Below are 21,412 nucleotides of genomic sequence, written 5' to 3' on the forward strand. Positions count from 1 at the left end.
GGACGGTAGAGGAAACGGCATAGTTGAGATTGGCCAGTGCCCTGAGAGAGCCCACATATCCACGGGGGGAACATGCAAACTTCATACAGAAAGACCCCAGGACCTTGTGCTGCAAGGCAACAATACTACCAAAAGTGCCACTGTGCAACCCCTCCCTGACCTTGGTTGATCAGGCAAAAATGACTCAAAAAGAAATGTCTCAGATAATGCATTGAGTTTTACTACCTCTTTCATGATAACACTGTTTTTCAGGGTTTACTCTACTTTCGTATAGGGGCGGAGCCAGTGACGTCAACTCCTAAATATGGCCAACCAACTACAGGAGTGAGCGCCTTAAAATTTAAAGAGGCCCCAAATTAAATTGTGCTTGGGGCCTCATACATCCTTGGACTCTACTATAAATGTTTGTGTAATTATTACTCTCTAACATCATCTAATCCCTTAGATTTAGCAGCCTTTTTATGTCTGGATCATCTCTTGGTTAAAGCTAACAGGTGTTACGTTATGAAAACGGTGTTAAAAGTTAAAATTGTGAGGGATAATATCTGCTTCTTTCAGTATTAAGCGTGAGATTGGCCAGTGCCCAAGAAAACGACATTTCCCAGGGTGCTCCGGTGCAGTGCAGACCTGCCCCCCTTCGTTTGAATGGCAAGTTGTTTGTTTCACTCCGACCAGCTGCTAACTATTCCAGTCGGTGAGCAAACATGGGGAGCAGCGTACCTTAGCGCAAAAAGCTACTGCAGAAATGCTAAAGAGTCCCTTCCGCTTTATAGGCTGGCTTCAAAATAAAAATATACTAATAAAGAGAGTGGAATTACGTAGTTATCCAGGCATCAAGTTACTAATGATTGTAATGAAGAAAAATTACAACAATTAGGGCACCAATTTATCTAATTGTTTCCGTTTTTGTTTTTTAAATACAATTTGTAGACATCATTTGGTCTCACACTTTGTATTTTAATTTGGTTCAGTTGCTATTGTTTATGTGGTTTAGATGTTTAAAACATACAGCATAAATGTCAGAGGCTTATTCAGACTTAATGTGATACAGACATCAATAGGAGATCTTTCCTGCACACCACCATCACTATCTCCAACCCTTTGATTACATTTATATGTATAGGCTACATAACCAAGTTTGTTTCTAATTAAATATTTGAATTAAAATCCAACATGGCCGCTGTCGATAGGATAAAGCTAAAAGTTACAGAAACTAATTTAAAATTTTTACTTTTGATGGTTTCTAATTAAACCAAACATCAATCTGTTAGACTCCTCAACTTTCAGAGTACAGACGGAAAGCACCTTAAGAACTTTAACAAGTGGGAAACAATTGATCATTGCATTTTCTAGCAGCAGTTGTAACTGGCTGATTGGCTTACCGCTAGCTTACTTTTTAAAAATTATAGTTATTACGTTACTGCTTGATTACAGTGATACTGATATGGCTCCATTTGAATTTTAAACACTTTCTTGATTAAAAATTGTATTGTAAAATTTGTATTCTGTTCATTTTTGTATTTCAGTTCAGGTAAAACCAGATGCTAACATTAGCATGTATTCTGTTTGAGGCACTGATGAGAGGAATATATTTATTATAAAGTGAATAGTATATTTAGCTACTACATAGTTAATGGGCTTACATAAATAAACCAAAATTAGCAATTTGACATTTTATGACTGAGACATATTTCATTGCTGGGCAATTTGAGCCGCTTTTACTTTGAAAAGCACCGAGCGGAAGTAGTGTGGCGTTCCGCTCTGGGTTTGACATTAGGTCCGGGTTTTACCTCAGCTTTCTTTATTCTACCCTACCTCCCCGTTTCTTTCCCTGTTTAATGCGCCCCAGCCAGCCGTATGTGTCTATTTATTTATTTATGCTTTCTGTCTCACACTATTTAGTTGTTTTGTTTTAAGTTTTAGACGTTCCTCCAATGAGAAGGCGTAAAAGATGGAGCTTCATATTTTAGAGCACAGCTTGAAAGTGGCGAGTATAGAGAAAGAGGGGATCGAGATTTGCACCCATGGATTAATAAAACTCGCCTTCCTGGCCTCCAAAACAAGGTAGGCAACTTAAGAGTGCTGTTATCCGTGTGAAGCTGTTTTTATGCGTGTTTTATGTGCTTCTCCTGCTGCTGCTGTTAACCTAGCCAGCAAACACCGGGGGTTGCATGTTAAAGGGTGTTTATTGAAGCTGCAGCTCGCTCCTGGAGTTCAGTGTTAAAGCTCCAATCATGCTGCTTTTAGGTGTTGTTGTCAGAGCAGCTCGCAGTTTCAGGGCCTGTCCGGCTTGTGCAGGGTTTATAACGACGCTTTGTGGATCGACGCCAGTGTTGGTGTTTATGTTGTTGCTTTCTGGCTTGTGTCAGAGTAATTTTCGCCCGATCTGGTAAAGTTCTGCATGCAGATGAGGGCATTTTAAATGCGGAAACTTCTAATGTAGAAGACCCGGTGCTCAGGGCCGTAAATGGCAGGAAGCGGGGCCTGGGTGAAAGCTTGTTTTGGTGCCCTACCACAGTTGCTACTGGGATACAAATAATGTTAGGTTGGCCTTTTTATATGTCCAAATAAAGCTTTAAATTCCTTTTGCAACCCACTAATACCAAGTTATTAGAATCAAGTGATGTAAAGTATGTTTAGAAATAAAGGCTGCAAGCACAAAGGTTTTTTAAAATAGTATGAGTTCAAAACAATCATAAGGATAAAAATATAGCTTCATGATTTGAAAATTGAATAATAGTCAAAGAAACTGAATCACAAAATCAAAAATGAGTACTTTAATTATATTAACCAGTACAAAAGTGATTGTTCAAAAATAATTAATAAAAGAATAATAAGTTTGTCAACAGTAATTCCACAAACTGACTTTCTTCCTCCTTTAAAATGTTCTGTTTCATTCATTGCTAAGCAAGTAAAAAAAATCACAATAAGTCAGACTATTTTGGTGAGCATGTCAAGATTCTTGGACATCATTGATTTATTATATCAGTTTATATATCATATCTTTCTAAAATTAATCAAAACTAAAGTAAAATGCAATATTTTGTACTACAGACTTGAACATATATTTTATTAGTATGTAATATGCAAGTCTGTAAATTGTCAGTAAAAAAAATTGTTATGCTAAAAGAACAATATGTTTGATATCTTGTCAAATTGTCATTAACAGTTAAATTTGTAAAGGTGATCATTTTCTGGCTTTTATGGTATTTCCTGTTTCAGGTTTTTCAGGAGTTTGGTTTCCATTAAAAGTTGAACATATTTTTTCTTATTTTTTAAAAAGAAGGCCAACTTTTCTTTCAGTGTATTTAATTATGAAAATTTCACTTTTGCAGTAATAATTCTTTCTAGCAGAATTAACACTGTTATAAGGCAGTTAACTGATATTTATTGTAATATTTCATTAATTATCATTTGTTGAACCCGGCATGGCATTACATAAGAACATTTTAAAAATGGCCAACTCTTTATTTATTTTCTGTTAAGATTTTCCCAGGTTTCAGTGTAAACAAACCTCAGAAACACTGTGGCCAATTTGGTTTTTAATCTGCGCTCTCGCAGAATGTTGCAGAAAACATTTCTAACACCCATTCATGAGAGGAATAGTCACGGTTTTTACTTCTGGTTCTGTTGTGGCTGGTGTCTTGTAATTACCTCTCTGTCCTTCTGTGTGGTGTCCCAGATAAAACTTGGTGCTGCTGTAATTAATCGCTGATAAAACTCAATCCCTTAAGGTTAAACTTTACCTCACAGGATCAAAACTACCTGAAGTTGCATTGTAGCCACATGCTGTTAGTATTGATTACAGTTTGGGGACCAATAACATCTGAAGATTTATCTTTCTCAGCTGATCTCAGTTATCTCAAACTGCTTATGCTGGAAACATTTTTCTAAGAGCAGTCTGTAAGATCAATCAACCAACCGATAAGACTTTATTTATAGAGCACTTTTTGTGCAATCAAATCAAAGGCAAAGAGCTTTTGTAGAAGTTCAAGAAAAAAAAAACAAACAAACAAGAAAAATGCTAAGTTAAAGGTGCAGTATAACTTCTATAAAAATGTTTTCTTTACATATTGGCAAAAACTGATCTGTCATATATGGGTGTCCCTTATATGACAGAAGGCTGACAGGAAAGGGGTATGTGTAGACATGCGGTGAGTAAGGGATGAGCAGCAGCACAAAGAGGTGATTGACCGCGCCAAGACCCGCCTCCTAGCTCTGATTGGTTGATTCTGGATATCACTGGGAGAAAGGAGGGGAGCTCATTTTTTTCACAGATTGCCTCTCCTGTCAAACTGTTACAACATGGTGACAGTTTCAAAAACATGGAAAATAATATATATTTAACAAAAGTTATACACGGCAGCTTTAATAAGAGTTTGGAAATATTCATATTTGCTGACTTCATTCTGCCATTGCTGTAATTGTTGTGTTTCTTTTTTTTCCCTTGTTTTACCTCCTCGTATACTTTCTGCCATCCTTCATGTCTTTTTCCTTGGGTCTTATCTTCCCTCATTGTGTCCAACTTTCTTTACTCCCTCCTTCATTGTGTTTCTTATTTTCATATCTGTCCTTCATCCCTTCCTTGTGTCCAGTCTTCCTTTCTTCTGTCCTTCTTTCCACTTTCGTAGCAATATTCCAAATTAAACCCCATAATTTAATCCCTCTTTGGTGCCCTATGCTTAATATACAAATACATATTAAAGCAATGGTTTCATTGCTTGCTAACATCATGCAGTCAGTGTCAGCTTCCTTGATTTCTGATGTTTCAGACAGAAAGTAAGAAGTGTTTTTGTGTTTTTTAAATTGATATTGATTCTCATATCCAGTTATTCCAGATAAACAGGTCGAGCTGCCTGAAATAAACTAGAAGAACAAAACTTTACAACATGTGATGAACTATAAACAATGACCACTTGTTCTGCAACCATGAGGACTTGATGCTCTCTGGAGGCTTGCTTCCTATTTTAATTTCCACTACATATTTAAATGATAACCACTACTTCTTGGGAGTTTTGTGAAATGTGTGGTGTTTCCCCTTTATTTTTAGGGTTTTTCACATGATAAAGACACAAACGTCAGTGTATTTTATTGGGATTTTATGTAATTGACAAGTGGAGTCCAACTCCAGTCTGCAGGAGCTTCTTGCATGCAGCTGGATTCATCCCTGCTCCAACACACCTGAACCAAATGAATGGCTTGTTATTTAATGAGGGAATTTGGCTAATTCCCTCATTTAAGCTAGCAGCCTGCTAGCTTCACAATTAGCTTCACTTTTGATGTAAGAATGACCTTTTTTGTGAGCTCACATCAAAAATCCACCCCCTGCAGAGGAACTACTGTAAAAACATATTTTCTTTACATTTGAGCATAAGTTAAATTTGCAGTTTGCGAATTCACAAAATCTTACCAAGTATGTTTGGTCTGGTTTCTAGTGCTAATGTCTTAACACTTGTAATAAGACAAAACTATGAAGCTATAAAAGCGTGTTTTAAATGCAACCTATTATGCTTCCTTGAACAGTTTAGGATAGATCTGTGGCCTACACAAAACATGTTGATTACATTTGTTGCACAAAATAATTTGTTAATGAGATTTCACCTGCTAAATTCTGCCTGTTTTGAACTCGACAACAAAACACTTTTCCAGCAGCCATTGTATGACACATTCAGGAGTAAAACCAGTTGGTCAAGAGTACTGAAGCTCTGCTTGGGTTTCTATGTGATGGGCAGCACCTGCTAATTTGTGACCTTACATCTGGAAAGTTTTCCAGGCATCAAAAAACAGATGGGTGTTTTTTATTTGTTTATTTTTAAGCATTTGGATTGTTTTGAGAAGCAGTAGAGACCCAAAAGGAAATATAAAAACATACAAAATCAGAATTTTACATAATAGGTCCGCTTTAAGTAAATAATTTAATCTTTATTTTAAGGGAAGTACTAGAGACTATTTCACATAAAGCTTGGGAAAAAATGTATTTTAAGTGAAATACTCTCCCTGTGGATCAAGTACCTTTTCATCAGTATTAAGGAATTATTTACCGTACTTAAAACAAGCTCCAATAAATTGCTGAAAAGTTACTTGTTGTTGGTGTTTTATTTCTGCTGTACTGAGGAATTTGCACTAGAAACTACACCCAAAACACTTGGTAAGATTTTGTTTTTTCTCTGCAAGTTGAAAGATGAGACAAGAACATTTCTTGAACAAAGTCAAGTTCCTCCCATATGAGACTTGATGTTTGGGTCCATTTTTTAAGTGATTGCGTGCAGCTGGCAGCCATCCACAAATGATTACATAAGTTCATATAATTTGACTGCAGGGCCTGAGTTTTCATTGGTTCACACTGGATTTTTTTTGTTGTTGTTTTTCCCTGTTCTTCCACTTAGGCACCAATGTTGAAGTGGCTCCTCTTTGATGGGCCTCTTCAACTGTTTTCTTTCATCTTTAGAGAACATACAGTCTGTTTGTGCAGAAATGGATTTGATTTCTTTTCAATTCTGCGGTTAAGCATTGAAAACCCAGTTTGTCTTTTTTGAACCCATTCACAAAATTAAATCTAATATCACGGAAAAGTCTCCAAGTGCTGCTGTTTCAAAGAAACAATGGAAACTCGACAGCAGGTGATTACAGATATAAAAAGAAAAGTGTTTTTCTGGTGCTGTTTACAGCCTCTTAATTTACTCTTAAATAAGCTTCCGCTCTATTCTCTGTTACCTGCTGATCCTCCTAATGTTGGACTCCTCTTGGCCAAAACCTGAATAAATCTGAACAGTTCTTCTTCCTCCCAAATATATAAATGTAGTCTTTTTTTTGTTTGTTTCAAAGGTTTTGCAGTTTTGCAACAAAATAAGATCAGGAGAACAAGGACTAAATATTTTATTTCTATCTAGTGATATAAACTAGATTTTGACTTTTTTTTGTGGGTGGGATGAAATTCTTGTGATGAATCAACTATTGAAATAATTAATTTACTAATTAATTATCAGGACTCAAAACATGTGAATTTGACATGTTTTTAAGCCAAAAAGTCTTCATTAGGATGCTTGTTGCATTGAAAGCGTGCTTTTTATTTTATTTTTTAATTGCTGCGGGGTGCAGAGTGGCTACATATCTTACTGAGTTTAATTAAATTTATTGATGGTTTCACTGGATCTACAGTGGAGAAAAAACACTTAAATAATTTCAACATTTAAAATTTTGGAGCTTTTCAGTTATTAACAGTAATTTTGCTACTATAAATCAGAATTCCCATGAGAGATTTTATATAACAATAAATCATGTATTTTTTATTTTCCCTCAATGTAGTGCTTAGATTTTGTAAAAATATATATACTTATAAATATGTTTTTCTTTCTATAACCTGCTGTAAAAATATAAATGTTAATTTGTCCATCAAGTCAGTCTAGTTTGTTTAGTGAGTAAAAGACTAGCCTTATTTAGTGGGATTGAGGCAAATTATGATAATTTGTTTGTTAAAAACTGACGAAAGCTCCCTGTGTCTGAGCAGCGTGTTGAAAAACTCCATGAGATAAACGATCGAGCTGGATTCTGGCTCGGTACCGTCCGGGCCGCTGACGAGTTCAGAGCAGCTCCTGGAAGATAAAGATCCTGATTACTGTCAGGCGCTCGGAGCCTGACTCCAAATGAATGTCAGCACCTCTGCAGAATCGGCAAATCACTCGATACGACTTAACAGCTTCAACAGAGGAACGTGTCTTCAATTTGTTTCTCCCAAAAAGACCTGAAATAATACAGGAAATTCATGTTTTAGCTACTTTTGTGACAGGATTGTATCATTTTTTAATGACATTTATTTTACAATATTTTTTAAAATATGTTTAGAAAATTTAAAGAAATATTTGCATTATTTTATTTATACTCACTGAAATGAGATATTTTATTATAATTAAACTAATGTATATTTCACAGAAGTGATGACTGAAGTAAAAGCCATTTTTTGGAAATACTTTTTCATTTGTAATTTTTCTTTTCAGAAAGAAAAAAAACTTAAAATCTTCTCAAAAAGCACCTGAAATGACTGCATTTAGAAGTATTTATTTTTCTGTTTCAAATGAAACCATCTAAGTTGTCTTTTTTCATTTTTTAACTCTGTTTTTAAATCCTCATTATATACTCCTGATGATTAGACTCAGTTTTAATCAGTTCTCCACGGTGCGGTAATTTAACCCAGAGCTGTGAATTGTGTGTGTTTGGGGATCATTTGAAGCCTGCATGTGAAGTTCCTAACATGCTCACAGAGTGAGGCTCACAGAGTGAGGCGAATGTCCGGCGTCTCTGCAGTGGTTCTCCTGTCTCGTGTTTATCTGAACGTAGTCGTGTCAAAGAGTAAACAAAGTCATGAAGCAGAACTCGCATTAATATGATAAAAGGGGAACAAATCTGCCCCGACCGGAGAGACGACGCTCTGTCCTCGTCTTCTTTAATGTCCCTGCTCGACCAAACAAGCCGAAAATCAGGGTGACGTGTGACGGCTCATCTAATTCGAGAAGGAAATGCGGCTTTTCTTCACAGGCAGAGCTGTTGGAGCCTCTGTGTTGATGTCTTTCTGTTCCTTCACACCGTTCAGACAAATATAAAGTGTAAATATTGAGCGGCAGGCTGGTGAGCAGTGAGGTTGTCACTGGACTCATGTTGATGCTGTTTCCCTGTCTGTTCAAGGACATGATGGAAAATCTCTGCTTCTGCTGAAACATGGGTTAAACTGAACAAACTTCACTGAAAACAACTTTTTTAGTCCTTATTGATTTCACATTTTTTAACAGAAACCATAGGACACATTCAACTACTTGCTGGGTAACATTTACCTCAATAATTTTTTATATGAATTTTCAATTTTACCCATTTTCTGTCCATTTGTGTAGTTTGTAGTTCCAATTATAAACATTTCCTCCACTATTGCAGTTTATTGGTGCCTTCATTTTCTCCAGTTCCTCATTATTGCTTCCTTGACCCCATCAGTAATGTCTAATATTACACTAATTAGATTAACTTAAACAAGCTCTGTAAGCTACATTTTCAGCTGGTGGTGAAGTCTAAAAAACTTAAATCTAGTCAAACCAAGATTGTTTTACCTTAATTATCACTTTCTGTTCAACCAACATTTGTAGTTCTTCAGAACAATGAGCCATTTATTGTTATTTATATCCAGGATGTTAACATTTACACTGGTTCAATGTCATTTACTCCACATGGACACTTATTGAATTAGAAGCATGCATGTTAAGTCCATTGGTTCTGGAGGTTTTCCATTCCTCATCTACCATCTATTATCAGTTTAACAGATTTAAAATGTCCGGATTGTGATTGTTTCATTGGATTAAGTCTCCAGACTTCAGTTTTTATCCTTCTTGACACATGGGCCACAATCTATAAATCTAAACAATAGCTCTTTTAGACTACAAAATAGTCTAAAAGTCTTTTTTTAAAAGAGTAAAACTTTTTAAACTGCTTCAAGATCACCTAAGTATTTGCAATTTTTAATCATGTAACATTTTAATTAAACCCCCTTGTCTCGTACTCTGTAGCGTTTTGGACCAGTTGACTGCAACATAAAGCTGGATTTGGATTTTTTTATGTTTTTCTCCGGTATTTGTGACGTTTAGCCTGATGTTTTTATCTTCCTACTGCTGAAAGGTGCTGGATCTAAATTCTGATTTGCTTCGTTGCTGCTGCATCAGAAACCTTCATGCTACCAAAGAGCAGAGCTCAGTGATGACTGGAAGCTCTGTTTCCTTTTGGTGTCGCTTTTTCAAGTTGTCTTGTGCACTTAGTTCCTTAACAAGATAGTAGGTGGGGGAAAAAATAAATAATTTCTTTTTGCTTGGATTTTTTTTTTTGTTTGTTTGTTTGTTTGAGGAAGGATTGAAAGCTTTGCCTCTTTTGTTGGGGATTCCTTGCATCTTTTAATTAACTTCCCAGCTCATCTAATTTCTTTATGAAACTAAAAACAGCTGAAGCAAATCTAAGTGTTGTAATAATACTTACTGAGGTTCTTTTTGGGTTTTTTCCGTTTCAGATGCAAGTTCTTCAGTTTGACGGAGACTCCAGAGGACTACACCATCATCGTGGACGAGGAAGGATTTAAAGGTGGGCCTCTCTCGCTAAGGAAGTCGCCGTGGCAACCGTGGATGGGGATCACGTTGTGTTTTCTCTAATTGTGTCCAGCGGCGGCGGCGACTTCGGCTGCCACTGTTTGAGCACACTCTGTTGTTATAGATGCGAGGCCAATTGGCCGGCCGGTTCTTTGTGGCGGGTTGAGTGAACGAACCCGTGTCATTACGCCGCCGTTTCCACAGTGACCCTCCTCGGTTACTCTGGAGACCACATGCTGTGTGTTGCATAACTGCTGCAGGTATTTTACACTGATAAGTGCCTCAGTGTGTGTGTGTGTGTGTGTGTGTGGTGTGTGTGTGTGTGTGTGTGTGTGTGTGTGTGTGTGGTGTGTGTGTGTGTGTGTGTGTGTGTGTGTGTGTGTGTGTGTGTGTGTGTGTGTGTGTTTTGTTGGACTTAGAATCGGGGTGAAACTCAAGCAAGCCGTGTCGGATGACATCAAGTAAACAGGACAGGCGGTTCTGACCGAACCCTGACTGAACGCTGCCAGTGGTTACAACCAAGAGCTGTTTGGGATTTTTACTTTTTTAAAAATGTAGTTATTCTTTTATTGTTGTTTTGAGTCTGAATACTCCAGTCAATCGTTAATAGATAACTAAATTAGTTTACAATTATTTCATTAAACGATTAATCATAATCGTTTCAGTTCGACTTGTGTTTCTTGAAACGATCAAGCTTCACTCAAATGTTTCTGACTTTGAATGAAATTTATAAATCACTTATGAAGTGATTTAAAAAGTGAGACTTATTCTAAAAAGCATATATTTCTTCACCAGTTTGCCCAGAGATCCAAAATAAAACAATTATTTCCTTTGTCTGGATGTTGTGCAGCTGGAAGGATTTTTTGCTCTTTCGTTTCTCTATTTTGCTTTCGGACACTTGTTATATGATGTAACTGTGGCAACGAGATGTTTTTTACAACCAGGAGCAGCTGGTGAACTTCTTGAAGCTCAAATAACGTCTGAACTTTGACCCCCAAATCCCAGCAGAGTTAAAAAAAGGAGATTTCATGGATGCAGAGCAGGACCAAAGAGTTGCGCGAGGAGGAGGAAGTCCTCACCATGTCTCTGACTCCAACGTCTTTCTAAACAAACAGACTGACAGAGATTTTAAAGTGGAGTGGCAAAAGCAAATGAGGTGGATTAGCAGTGCTTGGTGTCATCCGGAGCATGTTGCTGTGGAAATATCGTCTAAAATGTGTTTTCAAAGTACTCGTCTGCTTTGAGAAACACTACATGGTTTTAGTAACATTTAAGGATGGATGAGTTTTTATTGTGTGCAGGTCATTTCTCACCTGTTAGTCCAGTAGACTCAACTGGAGAATTGCAACTTTTGCTACATTTTCAACTGGTGCAGTTCACTGTCACAGTGCACTGCGACGGCATGTTGGGGCCATTCTATGGAGAAAAAAAGTACATTTCTAACAAAACTAGAAACATTCTGAACTTCTGAGTTTTAAGTCAACTTTTGAAACTGAGAAGTTTTTTTCTAGCAAATCTTTGACGTTTCAAACACAGAACTTTGCAAGCTTTTTTCTGGAAAATGTCCAAGTTTTTTTTTTTCAGCATAAATTTACTCTTCCCTCTTTTATTATCTACATTGACCCTAAAATGTGTTGTACTGCACTGTCAAACCCAAACCCTTCAAAAACATGATCCCCTCTTCGTTGGACTGCAACCGCTGAAGGAAACATCAAAAACCTCTTGAGCACGACTTCCTTCTTCATACAAAGCAAACAAAAAGGAGTGGCATCAGATTTTAGTGGCTGTTGGATTTCTCTTTTGTTTCAGACTAAAAGAACACAGTCCGTTTCTCGTGCACCTGTTTTGATTGGATTCACCCAGAATGCCCTGCGCTGTAGCCTGCTTCCTGCTTTTGGAGCGGTGTCCACGCCCAGGATAGTTGTTTGAAAACGTCAGACTCCGGCTGTGTCCACAGAAACCATGAATAAAAACTCTTTCCTCCTCTTCCTCAGAGCTGCCTCAGTCAAATCTCATCAGTGTTGCCGATTCAACATGGCTGGCGCTCAATGTGGTTTCCGGCGGCGGCAGCGCTTCCAGCTCGCAGCCCATCGGCGTCACCAAAATCGCCAAATCAGTCATAGCGCCACTGGCCGACCACAACATCTCTGTTTTCATGGTATCAACGTATCAGACCGACTTCATCCTGGTGAGTGTCTTTTCAGACCGTCACAGGGCTGTTGCTTTTATTTAAGGGAAGTCGGACTCCATAATGATGTTTTGAACCGATACTGATCTGTAGTTTCTTCGTACTTTTGCTTCTTTCTCACCCGTTGACACCATGTTGGTTATGTAGAAAATGAGAATATAGAGGCTCAACGTCCTGGAGCTGCAGGGGAGGAATTTACTTTGAAAACAGAATATGGAAGATTTATGAATTTTGAAGAAACTCTCTGAGACTTTGTCTCTGATATTAATCAAAAAATGTCAGAGTTTTTTGTAGAGAAGTCTGTTTTGATGTGTAGTCAGAACTAAATTTGGGTTTCATGTGATTCACTGAAACAAACTTCTTTCATCTTTTCCATAAATCAAATTTTTTTCAGTAGTTGACGTCCAGATTTTCAGCGTCTGGCTTCTTCTGGTGCAGAATTATGACGCATGTCTCACATCTATGATGTAAAAGTTGAATACGATGCAACATGAGCGTTTATGCTCCAGACTTTGAAAACTATCGGATATTTATCTGATATACTTCCACATATGGAAGTGGAACAAATCAGCTTTTTTTTTTTTTTTTTTTGTCTATTTTAAAAGATCAGAATTGGGCCAGACAGACTGTGGTGAGAGAGTTGAATATGGGTCACGTTTACCTACAGTGATTGATGTATCCAAGCATACTCACAAAGTTTCGTGGAAGGAAAAAGTGCTCAGGAAATATCCTTGAAAGGACCTGAATTACTGTTTCTAGATTAACTTTTGCTGTTGTTCTACTTCGAGATGCGTCTTTTTTGCAGGTAAATTAAAATTTGTAATTATCCACGGAACCAGTTGTGATGTCATCCCTGTAAGCCTCCAGCTTGGAGACGTTAAAGGAAACATTTGGATGCGATAAAGCTGAGGATGATGATTTTGATTAAAACTGAACAGGTTGCCGTCACGTCATACATGCTGGCATAAAGCTGGTCAGCTTTACGGCCTGCTGTAACTCTTGCATTATTTGTCTGTTATGCAACCGCTGGCAGGCTGTTGTTTACGTCCACAGAGCCTGCATGAAAAAGGGATGAGATGAACCGATGACTGTCTGATTTTTAAATTGGAAGGAAATCCTAGAGTAACCAGAGGGACTCTTTGTTTTTACTGCATCAGTCCTGTGGAAAAACAAGGTCTGCTGACCCACTCCAGCTTCTGTTTTTTTTTTGTTTTTTTTTTTAAATGGGGAGAAAATAACGGCAGTGTGCGTTGATAATCTGTTACATAAAGAGGATCAGCAGCTCAGCTTCTTGGAAACCAAGGTACCAAACTCAGACCTGCTTCCTGTCTCCACACTGTCTGCTTTACATAAAACAGACAAACGTTTACCGCAGCATTCCCCACGTCAACTCCTTAACGTCTGACATTGATTTACTGCAGGTTTCCAACCAAATCTATATGGAAACCAAAAAACAAAACAGATTGAAATCTGTTTTCACTGTTGTGTTGCTTTGTGTCACAATTATTATTTAAAGATGACCTAAAATGCCTCTACTGGCTGTAATTGCATCATCTCATCTCAGAATAAATGAATATTAAGTACAGAAAAGTATTTAAATATGTTCCTTATTCTACAATGTGAAACAAAAGTAGATTTTTATATTGATTTATAGGCAAATCTCTAGATTAGGTTATAACTTCTAATCAAACTAAAATATTACTACTGAAAAAGGGAAATTAACCTCATTAATTTGAATATAATTTTTCTGCTCTATTGTCTGTGAAAATATAGGAAAACATGGGCTTCATACACACAGAATAACTGTTTTTTGTGACTCAAGCATATTTAAATGAATTTTCAGTGCTTTTTGAGGATAACTGATAATGAGCTAAAACATTATATATTGAAACACAATAAACTGTTTTTCCTTGTTTAAGTGCATCTACTAGTGGCAAATTAAAATACAAACAATAAAGCTGGAAACCAGTGAGCAGCTTTTAGTTACTTTAAGACCTGGTTACAATTTTGAATCAGATCAATTGCAGGACCTGTAATTAAACTGCAATTTAATTAAGAATTATATACTGTCAAAATAAGCAACATTTACAATTTAAAAACTCATTTTTGCTTCTAAATTATTGAATAAACAGATGTTTAGAAAAAAGGGATGAAATGCAGTAACATTTTGTAAGCATTAAAATCTAATTTATCAAAGTTAAAGCTTTAATGATTTAGGTTAAATCCATTTCTTTAGATTTTTAAGATTTTTTTAGCCAATGAACCCAAATATTAGATATTGGAATATTTTAATAGAGAATAGCACTTTCTTTGTTTATTTTATTTCTTTTTTATGAAAATACTTTTGAGTTTTTGTAAGCCCAGTGTCCAAGTGAAAGGTGAGTTAAAGAAAATTAGTTTTGAGGACCTTTAAGCTCCACCCCCTCACCTTAAGTCAGACTAAAGTTTTTGCTACCATTTCTCTAAACTTCTTTGCTGTTTTTTTTTTGTTTTTGTTTTTTCATTTCCCATCAGGTCCGAGAGCGCGACCTGCCGATGGTCATGCACACTCTGTCTTCCGAGTTCACGCTGTTCCGGGTTGTCAATGGAGAAACCGTCGCCGCACACAATCTGGGAATCTCCAACGGATTTGTGAAGCCCAAACTTGGTAGGTATTTTCTCATTAAAATTCATTTTTTTAAGCTGATCCCGCCTTGCCACTGATGTTTTGTCATGTTTTAGTGCCCCGCCCCATCATTCACCCTCTCTCCAGCCCCAGCAACATGTTCTGTGTGACCAGCCTGGACCCAGACACGCTGCCCTCCGTCGCCACGCTGCTCATGGATGTCATGTTCTACTCTGGAGGGTGAGAGGCTCACCACGCCGTGGCCTCAACGCTTCCTGAAAGGGTTCAACTCTGAAGCTGATCAGAAAGAGAAGCTGTTTTCTGGAGCCCAGTATAAACAGAAAGCTAACATGTTTTTAGAACCAAAATGAAAAATCTTGTAGTCATTTGACCAATCTGATAATAGATTGCCTGAATAAAACAATACAAATAGATTAATAAGTGATTAAATCCACGTTCTCCTTTTCCAAGCAGACAAAAGAGACAAAATAACCACACATTTAAATTTTCTGCTTTGACTGTCAAATTTTCTCTGTTGCAGTGAAACACCAGGTGCTTGAAAGTTTCTATATATACGTATTTGATCAAATGTCTGAAATCTAAAGACATTAGTATATCTGTGAGGTACAGTAGTCACAATAAAAAAGAAAGTATACCTTCCTTCATTGAATATACATATTACTATTGCAATGTTATGATTACAATGTGATATCATAGTTTTCATATATATATGTGTATATACAACATAGATTTCCATCAATCTTGAAAATCTAACATTGATGGTAACAAGTATGGTTTTATGAATCTGCTGTCTGTTGTGCATCTATCAAAGCTCCAGCACATCTGTTCAGCTGGTTTTACCTCTTCTGAAAACAGGCAGAACCAAGAATGAGTTGGTGCAAAAGATATATGTTTTGTATAGGCCACAGACCTCAGGTCACCTTTAGGAATGAAAGTGAGCTAAATGCGACCGTAAGAGACGTTGAGTTCCTGAAGGTTTCAGTTTTTTCCCCAGGTCAAAAGAGGTCGGGGCGTCTGGCGAGGATTCCAGTCACATCCGCTTCTTCTCCTTCTCGCTGATCGAGGGCTACATCTCGCTGGTCATGGACGAGCAGACAGCTCAGAGGTGAGCACAAATAAAACTTGATTATCTTTCTATTTCCTCAAGATGTTGTTTTTCTCTGCTAAAGGGGTTGTTACTTTTATGTTGGGGGAATAAATTCATGATTGCTATTTGAGGGGGTGATTAGCTTGTTGCTAAGCAATAACGAACCTCTCGGGTGGACGCGGTGTGCTTAAATCACAGAGGGTGTCATTCTGACTCATTCCTTCTCCACCGAGTCCCCCATTTTCTCTCCATGAACTCACTCATTAAACTTGGAGCCCATGCAGAAAAGCATCTGGCTTCATGTCCCACCTCGTCCCTAACGGCCTAATCAAAGCCCGGCCATTCAAAACTAGAAGTGGGCAGGTCATTAATGCCTAAATTAAATGATAACTACAAAAATAAGTTATTTTTATTTTATTTTTATTTTTATATATATACCAGCAAATAACCCAAGTGAAATCAGTAAATCCTACCAATGGCTGGAAAAAGCTGGACTCAAGGACAGCACAGAGGCCCTCATCCTGGCCGCCCAGGAACAGGCCCTAAACACCAGAGCAATAGAGGCCCAGATCTACCACACCAGACAAGACCCAAGGTGTAGGTTGTGCAAGGAGGCCCCTGAGACAGTCCAGCACATCACAGCAGGGTGCAAGATACTGGCAGGGAAAGCGTACATGGAGCGACATAACCAAGTGGCAGGCATAGTGTACAGAAACATCTGTGCAGAATATGGACTGGAAACCCTGAGATCAAAGTGGGACAACTTTGATCACAACATCCATCCATCAGGTCTTCATGTTGTCAGTCTGGTTGTATTTATTTGATCTTGTTTCTACAATTATCATAGTCAGCTAAGGATAATAGAAAACATGATAATTATGCTTTGAATGAATACAGAATTGAAAACGGCTTTGTGTATTTAGTCGTTACTTTGTCTGGTGGAAATGTCTACAGGTTGAGATTTTAATCAGTTAAAATTTCAAACGATTTTACTGATAAATGATTAAATCTGGATTTTTTTCAGTTCTAATCTGTCGTTTCTTCTCTTCCAGGTTTCCAAACAACGTTCTCTTCACCAGCGCCTCTGGTGAGCTCTGGAAAATGGTTCGAATTGGAGGACAACCTTTAGGCTTTGGTGAGTTCCTGCTGTCAACAACTTCCTGTAGCTCTTCACAGTCTAATAGCTACAGAAAGCTTCAATGGCTCCTAAAACAAGCAATTTTAGTATTGTGCAGAGTAACTGATTAATGGGATAAACAAATTGAATAACATAAATACATTTTTTGATATGTTCCTCAAATGAAAGTGGGGAATCCATAGTGGATTAAGGATTATATTTACTTCTGGTTTTGTATTTTTGTACTTGGGAGAACAATGTAAACTGTTTTCATCAACGTTGAGATGAAGAGTTGATGTTTTTTGCAGATGAATGCGGCATCGTGGCTCAAATATCAGAACCTCTGGCAACAGCTGACATTCCTGCTTACTACATTAGTACCTTCAAGTTTGACCACGCTCTGGTAAGAAAACCTTAGTAGTCAATATCTTACATGCAGTAGACAAACACAATGCTTAGCTCTTCGGTTGCGAGATGCTTTTTCTCTGTTTTGTTCAGTTTTTTTTTTTGTTTTGTGTTGTTTTGTTTTTAAGTGAGCAAAATTTGCATACAAGTGCAGCAGTCTGCCTCTCATTCATCTGTTCAGTCGTGTTTATCATCTACTGGTAACCTCATCTACTAAAACTGAATTTGTCGTTGCTGCTTCTCTTCCAGGTCCCGGAGGAGAACATCCAAAGTGTGATCAGAGCTCTGCGGACCGAGAGCACAGCGCAGTGAACGAACGACCTTGTTTTTGTTTAGGTTTTTTTTTCTTTTCTTTTCTTTTTTCCAGTCATTTTGTTCAAACATTTATCATTGCCCAAAAAGTGCCAAGAGTGTGTTGGTGGGTTGCTGTGGATCAGCTCAGAGAAGAAGGAGGCTTCTGCTGCCATCACTGTTGTTTTTCTCCCTGGAGCCCCCTGCTGGCCGCCGGCCGCCACTGCTTTAGTTTGCTACACTTGATGTCTTTTTACCTCTAAAAGCTGCTTCCTCCCACCAGCACCATACTGTAAAACCTACTTCAATCCTCTCAAGGAAGAATAACGAATGTACTCCAAATCAAAGAAATATTCAGTAAGCTCTCCATCTCTTCCTCCCCCCCGTCGTTTTGTCAGTGCCAATGTGCTTGAACGCCGAACCCGATGCCTTGTCTGACTGCTGCACGTTTGCAGTGAAGGAGGCGGTTTCATTGTTACACTTGTGATTTTATCTTTTACTCCATGTTAAACTGAACCAGCAATGACCTGACCCAGTCCTCCACACCTTATGGTTATTATGGGAAGTCTGGTCTGGCGACGCATGAAGGAAATCATAAGATGAGCTTTTGGATGTTTGGTGAATTCACACTGTGAGCAGCCTGGCTGATTTTAGAACTGTGACTCAATTCACTTTTTTTTTTTCTATCTTGAATATAGCATTAATTACTCTTCATTATCTAATAAATCAATACTTCAATCATTCAGACTGATTTTAAAATTGGAACCTCAAAGATTTGGGTTCAGGTTTATACACTTTGAAGACACTCCATCATCTTTGCACTGTTATTGTTTAGTGTTGACAGGTCAGCTTTACGACCTGCAACATAAAATATTTTACAAAGTTCCTCTGTAGAACCCATTGTTCCTAAGACAACAGCGCTTAACTCCCAGCAGTCCTGCACTTCATCACGTGACCCAACGTCGACCTTTCCAGAAACGTAAGATGGAAATAAAAATCATGTTTGAACATCAACCCAGTTTTATCGGACTGATGCCAATATGTTAAAAAAAAAAAAAAAAAAGACAAATTACTTCACCAGAATAAATTTACAGCAGTGAAACGTTCAGTTAACTGAACACAGTCCACTGATTGGACGACAGAAAAACATCACAGCGTGATGCTGCGCTCGGCGTTTGGGTTCAACTCTACCGGCTCAGTCCAACACATATTGGACCAGAACATATCAACCAGTACTGTGGAACTGAGGCAATATTAAATATTAGTTAGCTGGCTTGCTAGCTTAGCATTCCCTTAGCCAGTCTGGAAAAAATGAATCGCCGTAATGTTTCTGCTGGTTACCATATGACGACAAAATTATTATTGTGGGTCATATGTTATTAAATATTTAATTTGTGGCTATTTTGCTCAGGAGAGATCTCATTGAAAAAAAAAAACATGGAAGGAAAAACTGAGTAGCATGAGCACTAATGCTCTATGAAGGAGCGTCAGCACTGGTTTAGAAAATACCAAAATATAGCAATAAGAACCTTTTCTGATTTATCTGATAAAGTTCTGGTTTTAGTGAACAGGGAGAGAATTGGGCTCAACACCTTCAGTTCTGAGCCATGAAGCATCTGAAACAAACCAAAATGTTTCTTTCTTCATTTCTTGTAACTAAAATCTGAGCTTTCAGTGATGCTTTGCAAAAGCTTAAATCAACATTTTCATCAGAAACGGCTGGAAACTCGGCAACTTTTCCCTTCCTGTCAGGTTTTATTGTTGCAGAATAAATCCTTCACAGATTAATGCTTAAGGCATTGCACGATAATCTTTAAAAGCTCTTTTTGATTTAAAAATGACTTAAAACAATTTAATAAGTAAATGATGTGCTGTTTATCCAGTCAAACCAGGTTTAAAACTCCAGTTGATCCTTTTTTAGTTGTACACTGCATTTGAAAAATCCTCCAGTTATTATGGAGGGTTTACAGAAGATGATTAGAGCCACTGAATAAAACAGCACTTCAAATTTAATCTCAGAATTTAGACTTTTTTTCTGAATCCATTCTTTGAATTCTAATTCTGCGTCAAAATATAAAAGTAATCGCTTCTTCCTAGTTTTAGAATTGTAAATGTTATCCACACTAGAAGCCTAGACCTAGATTTGAGTTCCATGACGAGATTTGGATGAAATTGTGCACAAACAATTCTGAGAAAAAAATAGCAAAAAAGCTACAATTCTGAGATTAAAGTCAGGATTCTTTTTTTAGCGTCTCTGTTTCACCTCAGAACCGGCCAATAGAAAGCTGCTCTCTGCCATGTTTTTCTGACGCCGGCGTTGCTCACAGTGTGACGCCGCAGTGAGACTTGATGAATGATGATCTGCAGTCGTAATAAATTACTGAGCCACTTTGAAAATGTGCTGAACATAAGCTACGGTTCACAGGGGGAAGGAAGGTTCCTCTCCGACCCCTGGTGTCCATTTAGGTCTTGAAGCCGCCTCCCCCTCCGGCTCCAGTCTGCACTTTAACACAGGTCCTCCCCCCTCACTGCCCCCTCTTCCCCACACCCTCCCCCCTCCCCCCACTGACCTGCTGTACCGATGTGAAACCAGAGAGGACTTCTCGCTTCACAATGATTTTATCCACGTGGAAGAAGTCGTGACGATGTTCCCTCTGGCCTTCAGCCTCTGATCAGATTAGTAGAAATCATGTCTATCAGTGTTAAAACTCCAGGAAGGTAACTTTTGTTTTTCTGATTGCATTTCAAAGAAACATGTTAAAAGCTTTTCATTTGGAGCTTCTCGTGTGAAAACAAAATAAATGAGCTGTTTTTTTTTTTTGTTTTGTTTTTTTTTTTTTTGAGTCTGTTTTTACTCAAGGTGTAATGTGGTTTTCAAAGCCTCCAGGATTAATTATGGAAAGAAATAAAGGAAGAAGAGATCAACTTTAACTCTTGGTGTTCAGGAACCTCAGAAGATTTTACTGGAACTTTATGGAATAAAAAAGCAAAAGGCTGGGAGATAAACACCTTTTAACAATCACATTTTCAGTCACGTTGTTTGACCAGCATGTTTCACAACTTCTATTTATTTGGACTTTAAATCCAGTTTGACTTAACAAAGTAATGTTACCAGAAAACTGTTGCAATACGAGAATAAAGTGTTAAAATGACCAGAATAGAGATGTTTTTGAAGAAAAAAAAATCAAATTAATTATTTGAGCTTTTTTGTCATTAAAACACCTTTTTTTTCCTCATAATTTTAAGACATTCTGGTAAAATTGCATCTTTATTCTGCAAATATTAAGACGCCATTCTGATAAATAAATTCTCATAGTTTTGGCCAAATACTGTCATACAACTCGCAGAAGGGATTACTGAAATAAAAATCTGTCCCAGGTTTGTTCCAAGTCTAGGAGTGAATCCAGATAAAGTTCATAGGTTCCTATATAATCATTTAAAACATGTCTAGATAATAAAAACAAATCTATTTGCATTTGACCAAAATAAGGTGCAAAAAATGATGTGAGAGCAACTCAAGCAAAAACAGTAGAGTTGAGAAACTACAACACAAAATAACGTTTTAACATGAAATCTGAAAGTATTG

General features: G+C 37.6%; 1 protein-coding gene across 1 annotated transcript; it reads left to right on the forward strand.

Annotated features, from left to right (window-relative positions):
* Positions 1-1,768: 1,768 nt before the first annotated feature.
* Positions 1,769-20,646, forward strand: castor2 (cytosolic arginine sensor for mTORC1 subunit 2). Its single transcript, XM_055046811.1, has 9 exons — positions 1,769-2,064; positions 10,037-10,107; positions 12,107-12,300; positions 14,815-14,947; positions 15,022-15,145; positions 15,921-16,031; positions 17,066-17,148; positions 17,439-17,533; positions 17,785-20,646. Exons 1-9 carry the CDS (start codon positions 1,952-1,954, stop codon positions 17,845-17,847), a joined length of 987 nt encoding a protein of 328 aa, XP_054902786.1. The 5' UTR covers positions 1,769-1,951; the 3' UTR covers positions 17,848-20,646.
* The last annotated feature ends 766 nt before the right edge of the window (positions 20,647-21,412 follow it).

Source organism: Poeciliopsis prolifica, unplaced genomic scaffold (assembly GCF_027474105.1).
Source record: "Poeciliopsis prolifica strain line A6 unplaced genomic scaffold, Auburn_PproV2 SCAFFOLD024, whole genome shotgun sequence".
NCBI lineage: Eukaryota > Metazoa > Chordata > Actinopteri > Cyprinodontiformes > Poeciliidae > Poeciliopsis > Poeciliopsis prolifica.

Coding starts and splice junctions, on each gene's coding strand:
- castor2 (XM_055046811.1), top strand. CDS start 1,952: ATGGAGCTTCATATTTTAGAGCACAGCTTGAAAGTGGCGAGTATAGAG. Junction 2,065..10,036: donor TTCCTGGCCTCCAAAACAAG/GTAGGCAACTTA, acceptor TTTCCGTTTCAG/ATGCAAGTTCTTCAGTTTGA. Junction 12,301..14,814: donor ATCAGACCGACTTCATCCTG/GTGAGTGTCTTT, acceptor ATTTCCCATCAG/GTCCGAGAGCGCGACCTGCC.